The sequence below is a fragment of the Esox lucius genome, chromosome 2, assembly GCF_011004845.1.
Source record: "Esox lucius isolate fEsoLuc1 chromosome 2, fEsoLuc1.pri, whole genome shotgun sequence".
NCBI classification, from domain to species: domain Eukaryota; kingdom Metazoa; phylum Chordata; class Actinopteri; order Esociformes; family Esocidae; genus Esox; species Esox lucius.
In genome coordinates this window covers 37,536,059-37,563,289 of record NC_047570.1, presented here as the reverse complement: position 1 = coordinate 37,563,289, position 27,231 = coordinate 37,536,059, and the positions used below count along the sequence as shown (strand labels likewise).

The 27,231-nt window shown below is 41.9% G+C and overlaps 1 protein-coding gene across 13 annotated transcripts in view; it reads left to right on the top strand.

Moving 5' to 3' along the window:
* Nucleotides 1–27,231, top strand: part of atp2b2 (ATPase plasma membrane Ca2+ transporting 2) — a 176,049-nt gene that overhangs the window by 63,468 nt on the left and 85,350 nt on the right. For 5 of the 13 annotated variants that reach the window (XM_034295864.1, XM_034295866.1, XM_029124214.2 and 2 more), the window contains exons 1-2: nucleotides 19,648–19,836; nucleotides 19,992–20,828. In XM_034295864.1, coding sequence (XP_034151755.1) covers nucleotides 20,624–20,828 — 205 coding nt within the window. In that variant the 5' untranslated portion in view covers nucleotides 19,648–19,836; nucleotides 19,992–20,623. Of the gene's footprint in view, nucleotides 1–11,174; nucleotides 11,194–19,647; nucleotides 19,837–19,991; nucleotides 20,829–27,231 lie in introns of those variants that run through there. The other 8 variants (XM_029124202.2, XM_029124197.2, XM_029124218.2 and 5 more) reach the window with 4 other exon arrangements.

The window sequence follows — 27,231 nt, the reverse complement described above, 5'->3', positions numbered from 1 at the left end:
AGAGAAAGCATAAAATGTGCTGAACAACATAGTTATGTTGCATACATAAAATATAAACATACAAAACACAATAAAGAGTCTACATACAGATCGAACAAAGAGTCAATATACAGTTTGTGCAAGGTGATGTCTATGTGGTATGACAGTGGTATGGCAATCTTTAGCTTCTTCGCCAAGCCTAGCCATTACTGCAATATTACTACTATACTATTACAACTTCACTAAAACATTGCTGCACATTATGATATTACCATAATATTAATACTTTAAAACTACTTTTTGGGCTAAGATGAACCGGCATCAGAGGCCCAGTACCACAGAACCAGAGACCAGGGGAGTCAATGGTTCAGTCATCCTGTGAATACAAAGTTGCAGCTAGTGGATGGGTTTATAAAGCTGTGTGTGTGTGTGTGTTAGGTTAGGCTAGGTTATTTTGGTTAAGGTAATGGGTAGGTTATTTTGGTTAAGGTTAGGCAAGGTTATTTTGGTTAAGGTTAGGCTAGGTTATTTTGGTTAAGGTAATGGGTAGGTTATTTTGGTTAAGGTTAGGGTAGGTTATTTTGGTTAAGGTTAGGCTAGGTTATTTTGGTTAAGGTTAGGCAAGGTTATTTTGGTTAAGGTAATGGGTAGGTTATTTTGGTTAAGGTTAGGGTAGGTTTTAGTGTTGATAGCAAAGTAAACGTGTGTCTTGTATGTTGTAGCTTTATCCTCTAGAACCGACAGAACATCCAAAACAGAAAGGACATTAAAAACCGACAGAACATCCTAGACAGAAAGAACATTTAGAACCGACAGAACATCCTGAATAGAAAGAAGACAAAACCAACTCCAAACCCTGTCAGTGTTTAATGTAGGTTGAAGAGGGAAGTGGTGTGTGTGTGTGTGTGCACAAGGAGGAGGAAGAGGAAGATGAGGAGGAGGAGGAAGATGAGGAGGAGGCAAACAGCATGGCGCAGCAAATGTTGTTGACACCTCCAGCAGAATGTGTCAAGCCAGTCACAGTGGCTTTATGATCTGTCCCGGCGTCTTGATTAAAAATGTCTTCTAAATGTCTTAGAATCACAGATGTCTTCTATCAGGTCTGACAAGTGAGGAGGCAGTTAAGTTCTGCATCCTTATTGACACATTAACAGTACATAGGACCCTGTCTGACACACACTTTCACAAAAGCCAACCCATCTGTGTCTTTCTTACTCCCTCTCTCCTCCTCTGTCTTTTCTTTTCTCTCCCCTCACATAATGCTCTTCCTCTCCTCTCTTCCTCTCCTTTCTCTCCCTCCACCTAACTCTCTTCCTTACTCTTCCTCTCCTTTCCCTCCCCCCAACTCTCCTCCTCTCCTTTCTCTTCCTCCTTTCGCTCTCCCTCTTTCCAGCATGGTTGGTCTGTGTGCAGTATTTAATTAGAACAATAGCTCCCCAGGGTTAGCAACATACTGATCTGGAATGAGGAGTGAGAAGGAGAGGGAGAGAAGAGTGAAAGACAGGGAGAGAGGAGTGAAAGAGAGAGAGAGAGGAGTGAAGGAGAGGGAGAGAAGGAGATAATGAAAAGGAGAGTGGCCACATGCTATCTTCCAATGACCTTGCGGTTTGTTCAAGGAAGCTATTATCTGTGTGTGTGTGTGTGTGTGTGTCAGTGTGTCTGTTTGTGTGACATAATATACACTACCGTTCAAAAGTTTTGGGATCATTTACAAATGTTCTTGTTTTCCATGAAAACATACATTAAATTCGTTTTAATAGGAAATATAGTTTTTTGTTATAACCCTGTTTAAAAAAAGTTTTCTCTCTAAATTTCAAGTGTTGGTGAATTACAGTGCACAACTCACAATGAAACAGTTATAGTATCTGTGCATTTTCTGTACCCTTCAGCATACTCTCATAATTTACAGTTACAATTTCACACAAAGGGCAAAATTCACGGGGGAGTTATGGAACACCTGATTGTGTATTGATTCATTAATACCTTTTTATAAATGTCTTTTCAATTCTTTTCACCAGTGCTCAATGGGTATTTAGTTGTGTTATTGTATGTTATGCTTTTGCGTGACTTGAGAGCAAAGTTTTAATTATATGCCAGATAATATGGTTTTGAGTATAATGTTGTATGATAAGTCTGGGTATTGTTCTTTATGGTTTGAGCTTAGAGGAGTGTTTTTATAGTTTTGTGAAAGTGTAGAACACGTTCTGGAAATGTTTGTTAGCAATTGTAAAGGACTGTAATGAGTAGTCAGATTCTTCCAGTAACTTTTATTGGTAAAAGAGTCTAGAGACAAATTGTGCTTTGTTTCTGGCCTCTTAAGGTGAGTTGCGACACAGGGTTTCTATTACTTTTATTTTAGTTACTTTTATTTTAGTTACATTTCCCAATAAAATCTGCGGCAAATGACAGTGACAGAAGCTGTATGTGCAACAGAAATCACAACAAATGCGCTCGCAGGCAGAGAACCACAAGCGGAGGGGGTTTGTGGTTGAAAAGGGAACCAAAGGGGACCAGAGCTGCATCGCACCATGGTGAATTGGTGCTGTGTCGTCACAGCAACAGTAGAACATCTTGACAAAGTGAAGGAGCCATTGGTTCTCACTGAAAAATGATTTGGACCTGATCTTTCTAGTCTAATCTTGCTGTTCTCCAGATTTGGGGAAAGGAGAGTGGAAGGTCCCAAGTCCCAGTGATATCTCGAGCTTCCTGTGCAAAACCTTATCTTAATTTGAGCCAATTTGCTACAGCTTGAAAATAATACTGCAGCAACAGAAAATTTGAATTATTATGTAGATTATGATGTTGGACCTTTTCAGTGGCTTTTTTCATTGAGGCCGAACCATGTCTGAAATGTTTACGTGGAAATACACACATTTTCTAAACTTGAATTTTCTAAACTTGAATAATCCCAATCATAATCCATAATGCTATGCTAACACTGAGAGAAAGCATCCCTCTCATAATCCATGATGTTAGGCTAACACTGAAAGAAGAAGGGACAAAATGCCTTTTATAGTCCATGATGCCCAGCTAACCTTGAGATAAAACATCCCTCTCATGATCCATGATGCTAGGCTAACACTAAGCGACAGCCTTTTAATAATCAAAGATGCTAACAATGAGATACAGCATCCGTTTCATAGTTTCATCCCTCTCATAATCCATGATTCTACGCTAAATCTAAGAGAAAGTAACCCTTTCATAGTCCATGGTGCTACGCTAACAATGAGTGACAGTACTCCAATTATAGGCCATGGTGCTAGATTAACAATGAGCGAAAGCATCCTTTTAATAATCTATGATGCTAAAATAACACGAAAAGAGAGCATTCCTTTCATAATCCATGACGCTAGGATAACACTTTTTGACAGCATCACAGTTGTTATCAATCAAATTCAAATTAATAAAATGTGTTTTATAAAGCCCTTTTTACATCAGCAATAGTCACAAATTGCAAACTAGGAAAATAACATTAGCAAGAACATTCTATGGTTCTGTTTGGTTCTGCGTGGTTCTGTTCATAGAGCATTGTGCTTGTAACGCCCAATCGTTTGACACCTGGGACCACCCAGAAAATAAAGATAAGGATGCATTATTGTAATTCACTTTGTATTAAAATGTCTGCTAAATGTTATATAATGTATTATAAACTGGATGCCTCGAATCCCAAATGTGACAGAATTCAGGAACGTGGACCTATCACAAAATGTTATTTTTTTTCACTTTATAGAGGTCCAGAATCAGAGCTTTGTAATGGTATATAAAACAATACAGTTTTAAAAATTAATGGGAAAGATACGCTGCTCTAAAAGTTGATTATCTGCTCTACTTAGTTCTGAGAAAAAAGGCTTGAAAGATTCACCCTTGCCAGAGAGCTGGTCTTTGTTTACACCCATTCAGCATAGTTCACACCCTTTAGGCCTGAACCCAGCTATTCAAGTTTTCAAAATGGGGACACGCTGGCCTTGTGCTAAACTGGTCTGGTTGGCCTCTAATAAACACATACTATATCAAACTAAACAAAATAATATTGACGTTTTTTTCACATGCACTTGTTACATTAGGTATAAACAGTACTGTGAAATGTAAAGTGGTTTAGCAGCAGGATTCATAATAAATAGTTGCAGCAATGTGCAGATAGTTTGAGTGCAGGTGGACATCCACTGAGCTCTTTAGCAGTCTTATTGTACTGATGAACTTGGTTGTCCACATCCCTCATCAGAATCAAATGAATGACCGGTCAATGAGGTAGCTAATTATCAAACTAAGTGACTAGCTCACTTTTGAAAGGAAAAGCTAGCTACCCAATGATCAAGCTAGGAAATGTTAGCTAGTTGGTAAGTTAACATCATTACCTAGCTAGCTAACGTTAACAGTAATGTCATTAGCTATAGCTAGATAACAAGCAATGCAAAGGACTTTGACAACTTTCTGAAAAGGAGTTATCTGTAGCTAGTTAGCAATCGTTAGAATTTCCTTTATACATGTACAGTAGGAATGTTTCGCGGCAGATTAAATATCGTCTGATTACATACAAAGTACTTTTGGTTTGTTTACTTTGTTTACTACGCTCTTTACTACGCTATTCCGACTCAGAGAGGGTCAGGGCATCATTGTTTCCGCTCAAATTTGTTGACCACGCCAGCTAAATTCAGGGCAGTGAAATGGCTGAGAAACTCTGGTCCATATTTGAAAATCTCAATGATACTGACCACGTCATTGCGTTAGGACAAAACTTAGTAAGTCAGCATGTCCAGCCCCTTCATTATCTCAACCAATCATGTCTAGCAAGAAAAGCCCTGTATTTTCCAGGTTAAAGAAGGGTTTGAGTTTTATATTTAGGGGTTCAAGCACGAAGTGCTGATTAGGGGTTCAAGCACGAAGTGCTGAAACCCTATTGTTATTGTACAGATTTTTATTATTATTCTTCTGCCGTAAAACGCATCGTGCAGCCCAAACCGTAAGAGCTGGAGCTTTGAAACTTTGGCATATGGTAGTACAAAAATCGAGGAGAGGTTATCAAAATATGAGCCAGATTGGCCCATAGGTGGCGCTATAGCGACCTAAAGCGCGAAAGTGGTCATAACTCCTAGACCGTATGTCGTAGACTCAAGTGTCTTATATCCCTGTAATCCTTGGCTCAAGACGAACAAAACGTATATCTCCGATTTCATTTCCGCCATGATAGATTTTCCGCCATTTTGAATTTTGTCAAAAACCTACTTTTGCGAACTAGTCCCTGGATTTTCGCCCGATCGGAACCAAACCAGTGTAGAAATGTTCTATGGAGTCTGAAAATCTATAATTATCAAAAAAAATAATACGAAAAACGTATAGACACCTGACCGTTTGTCCAAATTACTTGAAATTTGGTATGCAGTGTCTTTGCCCAAGGGGCCATGTATGCCTAAGAGGATATTGGCGTATCTCAAAAAACATGGCCGCCATTGGCCAATGAGATTTGAGCACCTATTAAACCAGGTTGACATACTCTGATCAGAACGAAACTTGGTGGGCATGTTTGGCACAAGGTCCTAGAGGTCTGTAAGAATTTTGAAAGAAATCGGCCACTAGTTGGCGCTAACGAGTTTTAAGGCTCTCTAATCACGTGTTGTTACAAATTTCGTCAAAAAATGCATATCACTTGATAGATCTCCTCATGCTGAAAAACTTTGCCTCAAGAACCACTACTGTCAATCAAACTGTTCATTTAATATTCGCGAATATGTTAAAAACCTACTTTCGCGAACTAGTACCTGGACTTTCGGCCTTTCGGAACCAATTCGGTCTACGATGATTCTCTGGACTCTCTAGATCAATAATTATCAAAAAAAATTGATTTTTTTCCATTTGCCTGGCTGTAACAGGATAATTTATTCAAGTGGCAGGACCAAATACACCCAAAAGCAAATAAATCCCATAGAAAAACCCCAAACTTCACAAAAATAGATGAGCATATGTGTCATAACATAGTGAAGAAGCATGCAGAGTTTTGTGGAGATCAGACAATAGGTGCAACTATAACTGTCAAAAAGCTTTGAAAAACGTACATTTCCAATGCTACAATGCCTGTATTGGCTGTGAATGGACTTTTCCATTTATTATTTCAGTGGTTAAATGCTTGCTAAATAAAACGTAATGTCTTTTGATGTTTGGGTGCTTAAAGGCCTTAACAGCTTGAACCCCGATAAATGCTGCTTGCAGCTTTAATTTTATTAATATTTACACTTCGCATACTAGTTTGTTATTAAAGTTCACATCTTCAAGAAGGCATTTCTGCAAAAAGGACAAAATCTCCCAGAACATGTTTTTCTTCTTACAAACATCTCTCCTGAAAAGCAGTGACATGCGTCATAAACTCCCGTTCCTGAATTCTGTCACATATGGTAATTGGCTGGTAGCTGTGGTACGTATGAAACCGTGTATGACAGATCAGAATCAGAAAGAGTTTTATTGCCAAGTAAGTTTCACAACAAATAAGGAACTTGTTCTGGCCATTGGTGCAACAACTTATGCAAAAGGAATATGGGAAATAAAAGCAAGTAAGAACAGTGAGAGCATTAAAACAGCAGACTGAGCATGAAAACAATTACTAAAGGTGCATGATTTTGTCCAGTTGAGGATTGTGTTTTTATTTGGGGAGCGGGCTATACTCAGTTTGGTTCCGGGGGCATGTTCATGTCCAATCATTGGTGCCTGCCTCCGCGTCCTGGAGGTGTGTAGATCGTGTAGAGATGACCCTCTCTGCAGAGCGGATGATGCAGCCTGCCCTTGTCTCAGATGGTGATGGAGGAGATCATGATGGACTCTATGAGTATAGAAATGCACCATCATAGTCTTTTTCCGGTTAAACAGTTTCAGCTGCTGCAGAAAGTACATCCTCTGCTGTGTTTTCTTTGTAAGAGAGATGATGTTCAGCTCCCACTTGAGGTCCTGGGCGATGGTGGTGCCCAGAAAGTGAAAGGACTCCACAGAGTTGACTGGGGAGCCACCCAGGGCAATTGGGGGAAGGGCAGCTGGGCTTCTCCTTGAGTCCACTATCATCTCCACTGTTTTTAGGGCATGGAGCTCCAAGTCGTCCTGACTACACCAAGACACCAGATGGGAAATCTCCCACCTGTGGACTCATCTCCATCAGAAATAAGTCAGATGAGGGTGGTGTCATGCGCAAACTTCAGGAGCTTGACAGAGTGGTGATTGGAGGTGCAGCTGTTGGTGTACAAGGAGAAGAGTAGGGTGGACTGGGGCAGCACAAGGCGCTCAAATGACTTCATAACCACAGAGGTCAGGGCAACTGACCTGTAGTCATTAATAGGGTTGGGTATCAAAAAACATTTCCATGTTGGAACAGGTTCCAAATTTCCAAGAACCATGGATTCGAAAAGACACGTGCATTTCGATTCTGCTTCGGTTCCTAACGTTTGAATTTCAGTTGCGCATTTTACAGTCCATAAAAGTTGCACTTAACCGTCAGCACCTGCTACACAGATGGCAAACCTAAAGTCATGTAATTTCACGAAGTACACCAACAAAGCAGCACGTGAGAACTGAGAAGCGACAGTTTTGTTTACATCCTGGACCATGGCTGACAACAGCGTATGCAAACAATTTTGCATACAGTGCAAAATGTAAGCCCTGCAGTAAAAAGAAATTTGTGCAAGGGAGGAACCACTTCCAATATGATTAAGCCTGTACTTCAACACAGCGTGAACACCATCCCAGATATAGCTTACAGTAGCAACGTCTCATGCGCAGCTACACAAAACACAGTAGTGCTGTCAATCTTCCTCTATGATAATATTGGAATTTCATTCCTTATTATTTAAAATTTTTGACTTATTGTCACTTAAACATTAATAGCAACCACAGCTAGCTAGCCAGTGTGGTGGGTACTGAGTGGTGGCAAGCTAACTTAGCTAGCTAGCTGACGTGAGCATACTATGCAAACGTACATGGACACCAAGCTAGCTAGTTTACTATAATATATATAATTATTATTATTATTACATTATATATAACCTACCAACTGGTCTGTGGGTACATTAATGTCATCTACCCAGCTTTCTTGTAATTTCTTTCTTTAAAACTAGAAAGTCTGCTTATCACAGTAACATAACTTAGCCAGACAACGTCATGTATCCCTCGGCTCCTTTCTCTCCGTTCTCTCTCCATCCTCTAACACAGATGAGCTGACATTCACCTACAAGTTCAGAGAGCACAACTACACCTCTGGTTTAACTGCATTGACCCCCTCTAGTGCAGAAAGCCCTTTCACTTTAGCCATGAGGGGAAGATGAGCATGGGGAAAGTGGAAGATTTGTGGTGAAGGGGTTATCCGTTTGCTGCGGTTGAGTCTCCTTCATTTAGGTTATATTTTTCTGTTATTTATTTAAATAATTTTGGTTTGTAATTGTTTTTGTTGATCATTCCTTATACAAAATAATATTTAAACCTTACAGAATCCTGTCATCGTTGACAGGTGACTGATTATAGCCTGAATGTGCAACGAATAAAAGTTAGGCAAATTTTCCTTTTTGAAATGTGTTGTATTTCTTCTCTCCCAAAAAAAACCCTTAGAATTGGAACCTGGATTTTTTAAGAACCGGAATCGATAAGCAGAATCGGAATCGGATTAGATCAAATTGAAATGATACCCAACCCTAGTTATTAAGTCCTGTGATCCTTGACTTCTTGGGGACTGGGATGATGATTTAAGATTTGAAACATGCTGGGATGCTGCATGTCTCCAGTGAGGTGTTAAAAATCTCAGTAAACACAGCAGAAAGCTGATCTGCACAGTGCTTTAGGGTGGATGGGGAGACACCATCAGGCCCGGCTGCTTTACAGGGGTTCTGTCTCTTGAATAGACTGATACAACCACCTCCAGGATTGAAAGTTCCATTGTAGTTGCAGAGGTGGGGATGATTGGGGTGGGTGAATGTGTGTGGACCCTGGTAGTGGGGGCTGATGTTGATGGCTGGACACAGGGAGAAGGTATGTTGTCAGGGCTTCCTTTTTGTCTTTCAAATCTGCAGTAGAACACATTCAGGTTGTTGGCTAGTCGCAGGTCATTAATGGAGTGGTGGGATTTAGGCTTGTAGTTGGTAATCTGTTGGAGGCCTCTCCAAATATAAGCAGAGTCTTTGGTAGAGAACTGTTGTTTTAATTTCTCTCCATACAGGCACTTGGCTTCCTTCACTGCTTTACCAAAGCTGTATTTAGCCTCTCTGAACTTGTCTCTGTCCCCACTCCTGAACGCCTCCTCCTTTTCCAAATGCAGCCGCCTGAGTTTAGCTGTGAACCAGGGTTTGTCATTGTTGTTGCTCACTCTTGTCCGTGTTGGTATGCAGCTGTCCTCCCAGAAGCTGATGTATGAAGTCACAGCATCAATATACTCATCCAGACCTTTAGTGGCAGACCTAAAAGTGTCCCAATCAGGGCATTCCAGACCTGCACACAGCTCCTCTTTTGCTTCATTGTTACACATCTTTGACCTTCACACCACACGGTTAGAAAGTGTTAGCTTTTGCCTGTATGTGGGTTTTAGATGGACTGTGATGTGGTCTGAGACTTCCAGAGCAGCCTGGGGCACAGTGTGATAGGCATTGTTGATTGTAGTGTAGCAGTGATCCAAAGTGTTTGCCTCTCTGGTCGGGATTTAAACAATTTATATTTTGGGAGTTAGGGGCTTAGGTTACTTTTGTTGATGTCGCCAAGAACAATAATTCAGATATGAGTTTGGATATGACCGCTCTGCCCTGAGTATCTGTCCGGCCAGCTGCTGTTGTGTCTAGTGCACGTTGGCTCGTGCGCGTTGGCTCGTGGTGGAATGTAAAAAAGGGACCTGGATAAATGAGGAGAAATCCCTCGGGCTGTAGAAAGGTTTGCAGTTGATAAAAATGTATTCTCATCATATGAAATAAAATTGATTCACATGATATGACATCACATAACTTTTTACTGTGTTAAAAAAATTACCAGTTTATATTTGCAACAAGGCATCCTGAGGATTTGTGGTATATTGACCATACCCCACGCCCCCTCGTGCCTTATTGGACCATGATGCTAGGCTAATACACAACTACGAAGTCCATCACCAGTGAAAGACAGCAGGTGCTATGAAGGCGCTACGAAATCAATCACCAGTGAAAGACAGCATCCCTTCCATGTAGGAGCTAGGGAGCCAGGCATTAGCAAGGATAGTTAACTGAATGACAGGGTTCATTAAGGTCTCCTTTGATAACAAAGCCCAGATAACTCTGGTGACGCTTCCCTGCTCCTTGGTCAGCGATGTGAATGACGAAACGTGTCTTTGCTATCTCTCTGTGGGAAGGACACCAGACCCTGAAGCTACCCACGATGCCTTTCTTTCAAAAGCCTCCTCCACTAGACAAAGGGCTTTCTGGAGAAGAGAGGAGAGGGAGCAGAGGAGAGAATGAGCTTCTTTCTCTTTGTCTGCAGTCTGTCGTCTCTTTACACTGGAATGACTTGGAGCTGTACTCGACAGTCTGCTGTTTGTTTCCAAAATAGCCCTCCTTTGTGAGGCTTGCCTTCAGTCACCTGACAGCTGCTTTCAACACAATTAAAGAGCCTACAACTTAACACACACACACACACAGAGCTTAACACGCACACACAATTAGAACCCACACGGCTCATTATTTAAGGAAGAAAGGAAAAAGCCCTCTGTCCCTTATGTAAGACGATTCTCCCAGGTCGACATATCAGACAATTTGAAGAGCCTGGTGTTGGTTCTTTCTTGCTGGGCCCTGGTTGAAGGTTGGAAGGCTGCGCCCTGTAAAGTCAGAACGGAACCACAGAGGTTTTTGAGTCGGACTACAGGTTAGGTAATTCTTGAATGCTGTCATATTTTATATAACATATTATATTTTTAGGTGCCCACTCCCCAGACCGTCAGTGAAACCAGTGACCCCCCCCAGACCATCGACAATAGGTAGGCGTAACTCATAAAGTGGTCAGTGAATGTATGCTGACTACTTTCTTTTATGGTGATCAGAAAAATGTCCCCTTAAAGCGCACATACACACACTCACTGTTTTTCAATGGTACTGTAGTTCTCTTTATGCATGGTAGGAGGCCTTATACAGCAGTGCTCATTTGTGAAGAAGATCCAGTGTATCTTCCTCTGATGTCGTCCTCCAGTGAGTGTGAAGAGTGACAAGAATGAAGGAAGCACAGGTTTGACAGCAAGGGGTGGGTCCCCGCCACCTCCATCTTCATCACCTCCACCTGCATCAATACCACCTCCATTCTTATCACCAACACCACCTCCAAAACCTCCACCTCCATCACTAACACCTCCATTCTTATCACCAAAATCACCTCCATTACCTCCACCTCCTTAACCGCCACCTCCTTTACCACCACCTCCATCACCTCCACCTACATCACATCCACCTCCATTACCTCCACTTCCATCACTGCCCCCTCCATTCTTATCACCATCACCACCTCCATCACCTCCACCTCCATCACCACCTCAATCACCTCCACCTCCATCAAAACCACCTCCATCACCTCCACTTCCATCACCACCACCTCTATCATCACCTCCATCACATCCACCTCCATCACCCCCACCTCCATCACCACTTCCATCACCTCCACCTCCATAACCTCCACCTCCATCACCTCCACCTACATCACATCCACCTCCATAGCCTCCACCTCCATCACCTCCACCTACATCACATCCACCTACATCAACTTCACCTACATCAACTTCACCTCCATCACCTCCACCTACATCATCTCCACCTCCATTACATCCACCTCAATCAACACCACCACCACCATTATAACCAGTTACTACATCTTCATCACAACCACCTCCATCACACCCCTAATCTCCACCACCTCCATCGCCACCTCCATTACAACCACCTCCATCACCACCTCCATTACAACCACCTCCATTACAGCCACCACCACAGGTTGGAAGCACAGGTTTGACAGCAACCACCTCCATCCTCATCACCCCCACCTACATCATTATTAAGAGCAATTACTTGGTAGCAGGATAATTATTTTAGTTATTTTCATTAAGCAGGAAGGACTTCATCATGGAATAGAATATCATATGGGGGATACATTGGAGGACAGGAGCAAACAGGAATGAACACACACAAACATGCACACACACACTCTATTGCTTAGGGCCTCCAATGGTTAACGCTTATGTTTGTTTTTCGTTGCTATACATTGTACTTTCCATTGCGTATGCCATACCCAAATGATTTTGTCCCTGAAGTGCAGCAGTGTAGAACAACACTGCTGTCCAGGCCTGTCCTGTTCGTCTCTGGCTGGCTGGCTGGCTGGCTGTCTGGCTGGCTGTCTGGCTGGTTGTATGGCTGTCTGTCTGGCTGGCTGGCTGTCTGGTTACAACAGGGCGATGGATTGAAATGTGCATAGCACCCTGCCTGCTCCTCGGAACCCCCCTGTTGTTGGGATTCTTATGCGCACAAATGCGTGCGGGCACACAAACACACACACACACACAAACACACACAAATGCACAAATGCACACATAAACGCACATTCAGGCAGCAGAAGGCAGGCTGCTATTGCTATGACTCAGTTATCAACTCCCCCCGATGTACTTCACTTTCTGGCTCTGAATAAACTCTTTCTCCAAAATGGAGGCAAGGCTGGGTATGAACACACTCACGCCAGCTGCAGAAGGCAACCTGGTTTCCCACGTTAGTAATGTTTTTCACCATATGAAGTAGAAATAAAACTCAGTTGTGATGAAACTTTTGACCTACTTTGTGATTTTAAAATTATAATCGACCAATAACTGTTAATCTGGGTAGGGGGATGGGCTCTAGACCACCAGTCAGCCAATTAGGACTGTGCATTTAAAAAATATGCATTATGTTTCAGTATATCAAAATACGTAGATATACTGTAGTTAGAGCATTAATGTAATCTTCAGTTTGGCATTATGGTGTGTGTGTCTATATGTGCACTCTCTGTCTAGACTCTCAGTCTCCAGTTTTGTTAGAGCAGCTCCAAAGCAGTCAGCTCCAGAAATTCCCCTGTTGCATGTTGGGACAGATAATTGTTGCTTGGAGGACTGTGTATGTCTTTATAAAGCATTGTCCATGTGTACCTCTTTGTATACCCGTTTGTGTGTGTATGTGTGTTTACAATATGTAACGGTCTTGTTTTAAATTGGCAGCCTGAATGCGACAGCGCTACTTTGTTGCTCTTTGAAGTTCCGTAAACAGGTGGATATGACAGGAGGACTCCACAGCACGACCGAGGCTTGGTCACACAATGGCACGCATCATAGCTCTGTGGCTCTGACTGCATCCACTCTGGGCAGAGTACTGTAACGTTCAGCCTTAGAACACTGACATTGTGATGAGCCACCTTGGGAGACTGGCAGGCTTCTCCAAGCTCAACATTACCAGGAGCATGACCTGGGTACAGTCTCTTGACTAGCCATCACAGAGAGCGGCAAGTTTACTCTGGCTTGGCAGCCATGGCACAACTGTCCGTGGACATGAATTCACAGACTGGCACCTGCATTTATTTAACCTGGTGGGCCAAGCATTTGATGAGCGGTCTGCTTGCGTCCGCCTGCGTGTGTTTGAGGAGTGTGTGATTGTCTGGTGTGTGTGATTCTGGTTGGGTAGCCTGGCGGACAGACTGGCGTGGGTGTCTGTCTCTGATTAGATCTGTCAGCTTCCATCCTGATTCTCAGTACTGTAGGAAGTAATGTGGGTGGGCGTGAGAGAGAGAGAGAGAGCGAGAGAGAGAGAGAGAGAGAGAGAGACAGTGCGTACGTGTTTATGGTTGGGTATCGTGGTGTAAAGAGTGCAGTTGTGTCTGTCTCTGATAAGACCAGTCAGCTGCCAGGCTTGTGAACACTCCAACCTAAACCTGTCACCTCACCAGAGATGACCACACCTCAGTACAGATTACCACTAAAGCCCGACCGATTTTATCTGCAGATATTAGCAGTTTTCCAATATATTTGTATCTGTGATTTATTCACCGATAAGAGACCGATATATTTGTTTGCAATTCATTACTTGTTCCGAAGAGTGAGCTCTTTCACTAGATATATTTGCGCATTACAGAAAGACATCATCCACAACCTTAAAACAGAGTTTAAATGGAAGCTTTCCAGTTTTAAACCATCCCACAGTATGCACACAAAGTCTACATGATTTCAAAGTAGCACACTTTGGCAATTATTTGTCAACGATCCTACAAACGAACACGTTGTAGATGTGTCATCTTGTTTTTGTCGAGTTGGCTATCGCGCGGCCCCCCAATGCGAATCCAACATTAGATACATGTTTAGTTGTTGCTACAGTTGCAGTTGTGACTGGTAGTTCAACAACAAGTGTCTCCTGGTTGAACATTTGAAAATAAGGTGCGTCCATCTCAAGTGTTGTTAATTAGCTCCATGATTTGCCTACTTAAAAAAATCTTGCATATGTCTGCAAAAAGCCAAGTATGAGTAGTAAAGAAAGCACACCATTCAAGTCAATAGGAATATTTTCAATAGGGTTACGTGGAGTGATGGATCTTTGTTAAACAAATGTCTCTTTTCGGTGAACGTTGATATCTGAATTGCATTGGTGAAAGGATCCATTCATTTGGCTCAATGATTTGCCCGTTACTAAGGTTAGGTTAAAGAAATGTCGCAATTCTTTTAATAATTCTCTTAGATTGCTTGATTGAGCGTGCATATCAAGTTGTGATATAATTCTTAGAAACCTTTTCTGTTGTCTGGTGCCAAGGCTGAGAAGCTGTGCTTCCTATACTATAGCCACCCACTACTCAAGTCGCAGTACTAATGACTGTAAATCTAAACAGCGATTTGAGACCAGCAAAGGAGAATACAGACTGATTGTTTATGTTTGCCTCTGATGTTATGTTTTTTCTTTTTACTTTAATATGTTATTTTTATCATTCCGTACATTTCATTGTATGGAAGAAGTTGTTATAGAGTAATATAGAATGGACACAGAAAATGTCATTTGTTTTAATTTCGGAAATCTACTTTCTGAATATCTTCGTAGACTGGTTTTAAGCTCAATACATTTCAGCTGTAATAATTGACAGATACAAACGCATCAGTAAATATTTCCACTCAAAATCTGAATCAGTATTGGGTACACAAATCCCACATCGGTTTTACCACATCTCACCAGAGATTTACTCAGTTAACCAAGGATTATCAAACCCCACCAAATATTACCACACCTCACTACCGATTTCTTCACATCACCAGATATTACCACACCTTACTACAGATTACCACACTTTACTACAGATTACCACACCTTACTACAGATTACCACACCTTACTACAGATTACCACACATTACTACATATTTCCACACCTTCCTACACATTTCCACAGCTCACTAGATTTCCACACATCACTTGATTACCTGTAAAATAATATTTAATGTTTATTGGACATAAAAGTATTGCCCTGTGATTTCATCTCTTGTGTTAAATAAAGATTTAGTCATGTAAATTAATGTTGTGTGTTTAATTAAGATTTTAGTCGAGATGAAAATCTTCAGCCCTGCAAGGTAAACTCTAGTGTTTAATAGAGGTTAAGGATTTAGCCTGTGAAGTAATTGTTTGTATAGCTGAGAATAATATCTCTGGCACTGTGAGTTAATCTAGTGTTTGATAGATATTTATGTCTTTAGCCCTGTGAGTTAGCTGGTGTGCTCTTTACTATCCTGTTCTCACCTCCAGCTGATCTTAATGATTTCATGTGCTGTATTCACTGTGTTTAGCACTAATCTGTTCTCCTGCTTGATGTGCTGTATTCACTGTGTTTAGCACTAATCTGTTCTCCTGTTTGATGTGCTGCATTCACTGTGTTTATAAATAATCTGGTCTCCTGTTTCATTTGCTATATTCATTGTCTTCACAACTAATCTTCTCTCCTGTTTTATTCACTGTGTTTAATTCCCTGTGTCTCTGTACTCCTGTTCTGTATTTACTGTCTCTCATGTATTTACTGTCTCTCAGAAAATAATGTCTCTCATGTTTGAGGTGCTGTATTCACTGTATTTAGAACATATCTGCTTTCCTGTTTGATGTGCTGTATTCACTGTGTTTAGAATATATCTGCTGTCCTGTTTGATGTGCTGTATTCACTGTGTTTAGAACATATCTGCTGTCCTGTTTGATGTGCTGTATTCACTGTGTTTAGAATATATCTGCTGTCCTGTTTGATGTGCTGTATTCACTGTGTTTAGAACATATCTGCTGTCCTGTTTGATGTGCTGTATTCACTGTGTTTAGAACATATCTGCTGTCCTGTTTGATGTGCTGTATTGAATGTGTTTAGAACATATATCCTCTCCTGTTTGATGTGCTGTATTCACTGTATTTAGAACATATCTGCTGTCCTGTTTGATGTGCTGTATTCACTGTGTTTAGAATATATCTGCTGTCCTGTTTTATGTGCTGTATTCACTGTGTTTAGAATATATCTGCAGTCCTGTTTGATGTGCTGTATTCACTGTGTTTAGAACATATCTGCTGTCCTGTTTGATGTGCTGTATTCACTGTGTTTAGAACATATCTGCTGTCCTGTTTGATGTGCTGTATTGAATGTGTTTAGAACATGTATCCTCTCCTGTTTGATGTGCTGTATTCACTGTGTTTAGAATGTATCTTCTCTCCTGTTTGATGTGTTGTAACTGTGTTTAGAATTCCTATGCTCAGTTCACTTGCACGCATACTGGTGAGGAAACAGAGAGAGAGAGTGAGTGGGTGGGATTGTGTGTGTGTGTGTTCAAACCCCCAATGTGAGTGTAATGTTAGAGAAATACATACAGGAGAAACAGTAGAAACAGTAAGTACAGGTGAGATAATAGATTTAGCAGAGACATTAGAAACAGGAGACAAGCGACATTAAGAGATAGTAAAAGCAGGAGATGCAGTGTAGACAGTAGAGATATTACAGTCAGGAGACACTAGAGACAAAAGTATAAATAGAGACAATGAGAAACAGGAGAGTCCATAGAGACAGGAGAAACAGGAGAGATGGTAAAGATAGGAAAGACAGTAGAGGCAGGAAAAGCTGGAAGTACAGTAGAGGCAGGATAGACAGTAGAGGCAGGGTAGACAGTAGAGGCAGTAGAGCTGGGAGAGACAGGAGAGGAAGATGGATAAGAAAAGGTTAGGGTTAGGGATTAGGGTTACGGGGTTAGGAGATTAGGTTTAGGGGGTTATGGATTAGAGTTAGGGGGTTAGGGATTAGGGTTATGGGGTTAGGGGGTTAGGGATTAGGGTTAGGGGGTTAGAGTTAGGGGGTTAGGGGGTTAGGGTTAGGGATTAGAGTTAGGGGGTTAGGGATTAGGGTTATGGGGTTAGGGGGTTAGGGATTAGGGTTATGGGGTTAGGGGGTTAGGGATTAGGGTTAGGGGGTTAGGGATTAGGGTTAGGGGGTTAGAGTTAGGGGGTTAGGGGGTTAGGGATTAGAGTTAGGGGGTTAGGGTTAGGGATTAGAGTTAGGGGGTTAGGGATTAGGGTAAAGTGTTAGGGTTATGAGCACATAATTTGCAAACTGCAGACCCTTTCTAAAAATAACAGATTTGTCACAGACTGCACATCACTAATAAGGCCATTGACAAGTGTACCTTTATCTCACATTCATTTGTGGAGAGATGTATGTGTCGAAATGTAGGGAGCTTGTTTTTCTAAACATCGTATTCCAGACATGTTGAATTTCACTGTGATCTCAGCATCCTCACTCGGTGTGATCTATCATTCTATATATTTTGCCGCTTCATTTTGAAAATTCTGTTTGCATCAAGCGGTAGCTGCCTAGCTATTTAACACGCCAACAGGAGGCTGTTGTCACAATGATTCCCCGGCCAGGAGAAGGAGTGAGTGAGAGGGTGAGACTGGCTCATACAACAGTAGACGGTTTGATGTCAGGACTGAATAATGATTCACATTTTAGTTTCACTAAATCGTGAATCTGGTCCCAGTCTGCCCTAGAAAACAGATAACAGATAGTAGAAACAGTAGAGCAAATGGACAGTAGATACTATAACCATAGAGACAGTAGAGCAAATATGCAGTAGAGACAATAATAGAGTCAGTAGAGAAAATAGACAGTAAAGATAGTTAAGACAATATGCAGTGAGACTTTTGAGATACTAGATAATAATAGAATACATGAGGAATAGTAGAGTCAGTTGAGACCAAATAAATCTAAGACTGATTTTAGAGACAGGAGAGACAGTATAACACAGCAGGTATAGTTGAGACAGGAGAGACAGTATAACACAGCTGGTATAGTTGAGACAGGAGAGACAGTATAACACAGCAGGTATAGTTGAGACAGGAGAGACAGTATAACACAGCAGGTATAGTTGAGACAGGACAGACAGTATAACACAGCTGGTATAGTTGAGACAGGAGAGACAGTATAACACAGCAGGTATAGTTGAGACAGGAGAGACAGTATAACACAGCAGGTATAGTTGAGACAGGAGAGACAGTATAACACAGCAGGTATAGTTGAGACAGGAGAGACAGTATAACACAGCAGGTATATTTGAGACAGGAGAGACAGTATAACACAGCTGGTATAGTTGAGACAGGAGAGACAGTATAACACAGCAGGTATAGTTGAGACAGGAGAGACAGTATAACACAGCAGGTATAGTTGAGACAGGACAGACAGTATAACACAGCTGGTATAGTTGAGACAGGAGAGACAGTATAACACAGCAGGTATAGTTGAGACAGGAGAGACAGTATAACACAGCAGGTATAGTTGAGACAGGAGAGACAGTATAACACAGCAGGTATAGTTGAGACAGGAGAGACAGTATAACACAGCAGGTATAGTTGAGACAGGAGAGACAGTATAACACAGCAGGTATAGTTGAGACAGGAGACACATTAACAGCTGTTGTATGGACAATGAAGATACACTGTTATTCAGATTGCAGAACTGGTGATAGACAGTTGAAACCGTAGAACCAATAATAATATTGGAGGAAGCAGCGAAGGTCGAGATGGTAGAGACAGTGGAGATGTAACCAATGTGGACAGCCGGGCCGGTGGATCCAGTAGGAATCCGTACGGCTCCAGACGGGGACTGAGGAAGTGTTCATGGTGTCATGTGACTGAGCTGGTTGGAGGCAGGACACCTCCATCCTTTCATTAGAGAGTCCTGCACTGCCATGTAGCTGAGCCCTCTGTCTCTCTCTCTCCCTGTACCTCTCTCTTCCCTTTTCACTCTCTATCCCACGCTCTCTCTCTATCTGTAACTCTCTTTCTCTCTCTCTCCCTCTCTCTCCCTTTTTCTCTCTCTGTCTTTCTATCTATCTCTATCTGTCTGCCCTCTCTCTCCCTCTCCACCTCACCTTCTCTCTCTCCCTCTCTCCCTCCCTTCCTTTCCTGTCTCTCTCTCTCCCTCTCTTTCTCTCTCTCTCCCCTCTCTTGCTCTCCTTCTCCCCCTCTCTCCTTTTCTCCCTCTGTCCTCTCTCCCTCTCCTCTCTCCCTTTCTCTCTCCCTCTCCCTCTCTTTCTCTCTCTCTCCCCTCTCTCCTTCTCCCCCTCTGTCCTCTCTCCCTCTCCTCTCTCCCTTTCTCTGTCCCTCTCTCTCTGTCTCTCTCTCTCTGTTGTGGTGTGGCGTGTGGGAGCTGCTGGCGTCAGAGCACTCTGAGAGCCGCCTGTGCTCTCTCCCACCACGCAGCTCCCACTGCAGTCACAGGAAGCCTCACTTCGCTGCGCTCTGTCTTCCTGGCTCCATCACACACACACACACACACACACGATGCGTCTCGGCAGAGCAGGAAGCCGGGGCTCTTACTCTTATTCGTCACAGGTACCACCACTGTTTTACTGCAGCTACCGGCTCTTATACGGTCACCTATCTATACAGGAAAAACATTTTCATCTTTATGTCTTTCTCTCTCCTCCCCTCTTTCTCTCTCTCTCTCTCTCTCTCTCGCTCTCTCTCACTCTCGCTCTCTCTCTCAGAAGGAGTAATGGAGAGGTCCACCATGTAGAAAGACTGCAACCGGAGACAGAAGACAGAAGACAGAAGCTTGAGAATCAGAATGGGAACATATATTCGGAGTGGCTCTGGACGGCAGCCGTGTGAAGCCCAGTGACAGAAGAAAACAGAAGGGATCGTTATTTTCCTGTGGACCTACGCGTCTCCTCTCTCTGCTCCTCTCTCTGCTCCTCTCTCTGCTCCTCTCTCTGCTCCTCCAGCTCCAGTTCCTTTACGCGCTGGTCCTGCCGGTGTAGCTGACCTCCCTTAGTGTTTTCCTGGATGGTCGCACGGTTTCTTCACCACAACACCGTTTGCTGAGGGATCTTAGCCTGTCGTCTTTGCCTCGGTCAGGACGGTTTTCATCCCTGCCTGTCAGCTTCTGTGGCTGCTTCGCGGCTCGGTCTCTCTTTGACCTAGAAATCTATTGTTTGGTTTCACCGGTGTCGCCGTCTCCCTTCCAGTGGCGTTCATCCCTCTCTCTCTCTCTCCCGCTTTCTTATCTGCTCATTATTTTGAGGATCTCTGTCCCTCCCCGCCGACACACACCGTTTCACCTGAGGTTTCTGCTCCTGGTTTCGCGAAGCTCCTGAGCATCACCAGCTTGTCGGTCGCCATGGGGGACCTGACAAACAGTGATTTTTACGCCAAGAACCAAAGAAACTCCAGCAGCGCCAACCATGAAGGGGACTTCGGGGTGTCAGTCATGGAGCTTCGGGGGCTCATGGAACTGCGAGGTGGCGAGGCAGTCGTGAAGATCCAGGAGGACTATGGAGACATGGACGGACTCTGTCAGCGACTCAAAACATCTCCCACAGAAGGTCAGTCACTCCGCTCGGCGGTCTGCCAGATTCCTTGTTGGGAGAGTGTGTGTGTGTGTGTGCGTGCGTGCGTGCATGTGTGTGCGTGCATGCGTGTGTGTGTGTGTGGGTGCGTGTGTGTGTGTGTCAGCATGTGTTAAACAAGTTCATGTTTTCTAACACTAGAGGGTAAAATAAGGGAGGGCTTACCTGAAGCATAGTGTGATATCTATGGGTTGATTTAGAATGAGGTCACTTACACAATATCTGTCAGTATAACACAATATGTATACAAACACAACACAATATCCATGAATACACAATATCCATGAGTATTATAGACCCCTAAAAATGGATGTGCATCTTCAAAACCGGTGACTGAACCTCTTACAGTAAGCAACGTACAAGCCCAGTCAACAGTTTAAAAAACAATGCATAAAAGATCATGTGTTATAGGCAAATGGATCGAAACACCATGTCATATACCAGAATAGATTACATCCATGATTTGTATGAATATCATCACACATGCCAGATGTGCTTTCCCCTTTATTAGCACGCATGAACATTTCTCTCACTAAACATTTCCAGAGCCCAACCCCTTCCTGTCCCCACTGCACTACCTTGTTCACTTGCCTTCTCCTTTCTCTCCTATCTCATTCCTCTTTCTTGTGTGCTCTCCTCGCTGTCTCTCCCCTCTCCCTCTCTCTCACTAACACACTCCTATAGCCTGTTATTTAATGGAACACATGTAACCCAGGATATAGAGCAAAGCCTGTTATTACATAAACACATAGAACCAAACCTAGAACAGGTAACTATATATAACATATGTTTTTAAACAGAGCACAGAACCCTTAAGACATGAACACAACATCATCATGTTACGTACATTTTATGTAGACATAATATAGAACACAACAGAACACAGAACGCAGAATTGTCTCTTATTATGTACAAACATTACACAACAGAACACACAGAATGCAATAAGTCTCTTATTACATGCAAGTAGAACACGATAGAACACAGAACCCAGTATCATTATTAAATATTCTACACATACCACTACATATTCAACACACGTCTGTACATGTTGTATTTTACACAGGTCAAAGTGCACAGCTTGTACGCGCTGTGGCTGTTAGAAAAACCATGTTGTGTCTTAACGTTCAGATACGTAAAGTATTCAAATACATTTCAACTGGCTTTCACTTTTTCTCTGCGTGTTGTATTTTTAATGGTTGTGTAGTCTGGAAGCTGTATGATAAAAGCTCAGGTTTCAGCCGTGACCACAGTGACATGGCTGGACGCTCCGTTACGGACCAGGCAGCACCACATCACGGGCCCAGAGCTTTACCTGGAACGTGAGAAGCGAGAGGATACCCAGCTAGCTCTCAAATGGGCACCCAACCTATTCCCCTTGTAGTGCATTGCTTCTAACCAGAGTCCTACAGGCTCTGAGCTGAAATAGGGCACTGTATAGAGCAGAGGATGCCATTTGGAACTCAGTCCCGAGGGTGGATTGGGTGTCCTGCTCGTCTCATCGGGGTACCCTAGCTTCAGCTGACATCTGAGGCAGTTAGTGACACCGACAACACTGATACCGTGCAGTTGGACCAAATTCCACCATATTCCCTACCTAGTGCGCTTACAGCTTACATTTCTGGTCTGGGATTAGAACCAACAACCTTTCATTAACTGGCACAGTGCTCTTTATCCATAGATACTTACATTAGTGAGTATATGCATTTTTTCACATGTTTATGTGGGAATTAAACCAACAATCATAACATTGCAAGCAAAAATATAAATTGTTTTAAAAAAGGTTTTCCGTTTTTCATTACAATTCTTTTGAAATACAGGACCAAATTTGACAGTGAAAAGATTTAAATTGATATTCTAAATCCAAATATTAAAAGCATGACATTCCCAAAACATTACAAAAAATAACTTTTTCTGTTTTACCAGTTTTATTTCATGCCGTTCTGTCTCTTACTGATGCCCCCTCAGACCCCGCCCCCCCCCCCCCCCTCAGGATGCCAGGACGTAACACAGCCTAACAGTGCAGACAGGAACAGAATTGGGTTTTACATACATAATATATACACACATACAATTTTAATAGCAGGTCACTGTGCAGTCCATTATCCCTCTAAGAGCATGAATTAGGCTGTTTGAGAAGGTCTCAATATCAAAACAACTGGCCTGCACATTTTGAAACAATGGCTTGAGGGTTTAATGCTGATTGTATGAAAGCTATGGTATATGAGACTAAATGCCATAGGTGTGACATCACATTGACATCAACATACTGTATCTAACCAACATAACTACACATAACTAACATACTGTATCTAACCAACTAACTACACATAACTAACATACTGTATCTAACCAACATAACTACACATAAATAACATACTGTATATAACCAACAAACTACACATAACTATCATACTGTATATAACCAACAAACTACACATAACTATCATACTGTATATAACCAACTTAACTACAGATAACTAACATACTGAATATAACCAACATAACAAAACATAACAAACATGCTGCATATAACCATCTTAACTACACATAAATAACATATTGTATCTAACCAACATAACTACACATAAATAACATACTGTATATAACCAACATAGTTACACATAAATAACATACTGTATATAACCAACTTAACTACACATAACTAACATACTGTATATAACCAACTAACTACACATGACTAACATACTGTAGATAACCAACTAACTACACATAAATAACATACTGTATATAACCAACATAACTGCAGATAACTAACATACTGTTTATTACCAACATAACAACACATAATTAACATGCTGCATATAACCAACTTAACTACACATAACTAACATACTGTATATAACCAACATAACTACACATAAATAACATACTGTATATAAAAAACCTAACTACACATAAATAACATACTTTATATAACCAACATAACTACACATAAGTAACATACTCTATATAACCAACATAACTCATGTAACTAACATATTGTATCTAACCAACTTAACTACAGATAAGTAACATACTGTATCTAACCAACATAACAACACATACATGACATACTGTATCTAACCAACTTAACTACACATAACTAACATACTCTATATAACCAACATAACTACACATAAGTAACATACTGTATATAACCAACATAACTGCACATAACTAACATACTCTATATAACCAACATAACTGCACATAACTAACAAGCATCCTGATCACATCCAAGGTGTCCCTGAACCAGCCTGTATATCCTGGTCACATCCTGGTCACATCCTGAGGTGTCCCTGAACTAGTCTGTATATCCTGATCACATCCTGGTCACATCCTGATCACATCCTGAGGTGTCCTTGAACTAGCCTGTATATCCTGATCACATCCTGAGGTGTCCTTGAACCAGCCTGTATATCCTGATTACATCCTGATCACATCCTGGTCACATCCTGAGGTGTCCCTGAATCGGCCTGTATATCCTGATCACATCCTGATCACATCCTGGTCACATCCTGAGGTGTCCCTGAATCGGCCTGTATATTCTGATCACATTCTGGTCACATCCAAGGTGTCCCTGAACCGGCCTGTATATCCTGATCACACACATTCTGTAAATACTTTTGAACAGACATAACAGCAAGCAGTAAATTACAGTCTCACAAAAAAAGCTTTAATAAACCAGCATGTCCTCTGACCTACACCGCTAATCAGGAACCAACACTGTCACAGAAACCAGCTTGCAACAACATCTATGTAGCAGATGGTAAAGACAGAGTTACTGTTACTGCGCTGTGATAGTGTTACTGTGGCTGTGATAGTGTTACTGTGGCTGTGATAGTGTTACTGTGGCTGTGATAGTGTTATTGTGACCGTGATAGTGTTATTGTGACCGTGATAGTGTTATTGTGACCGTGATAGTGTTATTTTGGCTGTGATTGTGTTACTGTGGCTGTGATAGTTTTATTGTGGCTTTGATAGTGTTATTGGGGCTGTGATAGTGTTATTGTGGCTGTGATAGTGTTATTGTGACCGTGATAGTGTTATTTTGGCTGTGATTGTGTTACTGTGGCTGTGATAGTGTTATTGTGGCTTTGATAGGGTTATTGTGGCTTTGATAGTGTTATTGTGGCTTTGATAGTGTTATTGGGGCTGTGATAGTGTTATTGTGGCTGTGATTGTGTTATTGGGGCTGTGATAGTGTTATTTTGACTGTGATAGTGTTATTTTGACTGTGATAGTGTTATTGTGGCTTTGATAGTGTTATTGTGGCTTTGATAGTGTTATTGTGGCTTTGATAGTGTTATTGGGGCTGTGATAGTGTTATTGTGGCTGTGATTGTGTTATTGGGGCTGTGATAGTGTTATTTTGACTGTGATAGTGTTATTGTTGCTGTGATTGTTTTATTGTGGCTGCGTTAGTGTTACTGTAGCTGTGTGGTTTTATGCACGAGTGTATGCATGTGTTCATGTGACTGCATGTCAAGTTATGTGTGCAAATGTGTGTATTAGGTTTGTGGCCCTCCACTGCTGTGCTGGTGCAATAATTCCAGAGAGCATGTTGTGACCACAGAGGATAATCTTGCCTATTGTCCTGACAAGTGACCAATCTGTCAGCATGCTACCGTAGCTTTATGCTAATGCTGCTTTATGAGGCCTAACTGCTTTTCTACACAATGTCTTCAGTACCCATAAAACAACCCCATTTTGTTATTTTAAGTTTTTTTTTTAACACTGGTGAAAGGGTTTTACCTGGAACCAATAATCATTCTTCAAAGGATTCTGTTATGGGTACAGCTGAAGAGACCTTTTTGTTTCTAGATAACATCATGAACTACATGTAAAATTAACCATGAAGAACTGTTATGTAAGATCAAGATGGTGTAGAACCATTACATTAGATTATTCAGGGTTAGTTGACATAACCACTGACGACATAGAACAGTTAAGTTGAGATAACCACATATGATGTACAGTAAAATAGTTAAGTTGAGATAACCACATATGATGTACAGTAAAATAGTTAAGTTGAGATAACCACATATGATGTACAGTAAAATAGTTAAGTTGAGAGAACCACATATGATGTAGAATTGTTAAATTGAGATAACCACCGATGGAGTACAATGGAACAGTTGAGATAATCATGGATGATGTAGAACAGTTAAGTTGAGATAACCACAGATGATGTAGAACAGTTAAGTTGAGATAACCACAGATGATGTAGAATTGTTATGTTGAGATAACCACCGATGATGTAGAATTGTTATGTTGAGATAACCACCGATGATGTAGTGGAAAAAGGAAAAAGAGAAGCGGGAAACAGAAGGAAGAAGATGAAAAAGGGGAGACTTGGTTACGTGAGGTATTTGTTGTTAGAGTCTGTAGGTGAGCAAGAGAGTAAAAATTATAGACATGAGGAGATGCAGGGATGGAGGCAGTTATTGAGAGAGTGAGTTGGGTAGAGGGAGAGCTGAAAGCGAGAGCTAGGAGAGAGACAAAGAGGTTGTATCCCTTAGTTACAGTTTTAAGGTCAGTGGGGGGTTAAATTGCTCTTGTTTCTGTGACGCACACTTCTCCCAAATGGCATGCTATTCCCTATAGAGCCCTTTGGTCAGAAGTAGTGGACAATATGTTGGGAATAGGGAGCAATTTGGGACACGGTCCAGTTCTAGGAAAGGAGACCCTTTTCTCTGAAGTTAGGGGTTGGTGCAATGGAGCAACAGGCTGGAGGAATGGACACCAACCTTCTATTGGAAGGTTTACCCCTTGACAGTTGTGAGTGGACACTTTCAAACAGGAAAAAATACCTCTTGACAGTTGAAGTGGGCGCATTTAAAGACAGGAAACAGACAAGAAGGACACAGACAAGAAGCATACAGACAGTAAACACAGACAGGACACAGAAAAACAATATGTATTCCAACAGGAAGGCAGACAGGAAGCACAGACAACAGACATGACACAGACCGACATGACACAGACACATAATGCAGACAGACATGACACAGACACATAATGCAGACAGACATGACGCAGACAGACATGACACACACAGACATGACGCAGACAGACATGACGCAGACAGACATGACACACACTGACATGACGCAGACAGACATGACACAGACAGACATGACGCAGACAGACATGACACACACAGACATGATGCAGACAGACATGACGCAGACAGACATGACACACACTGACATGACGCAGACAGACATGACACAGACAGACATGACGCAGACAGACATGACACACACAGACATAACGCAGACAGACATGAGGCAGACAGACATGTCACAGACAGACATGACGCAGACACATAATGCAGACAGACATGACGCAGACAGACATGACACACACTGACA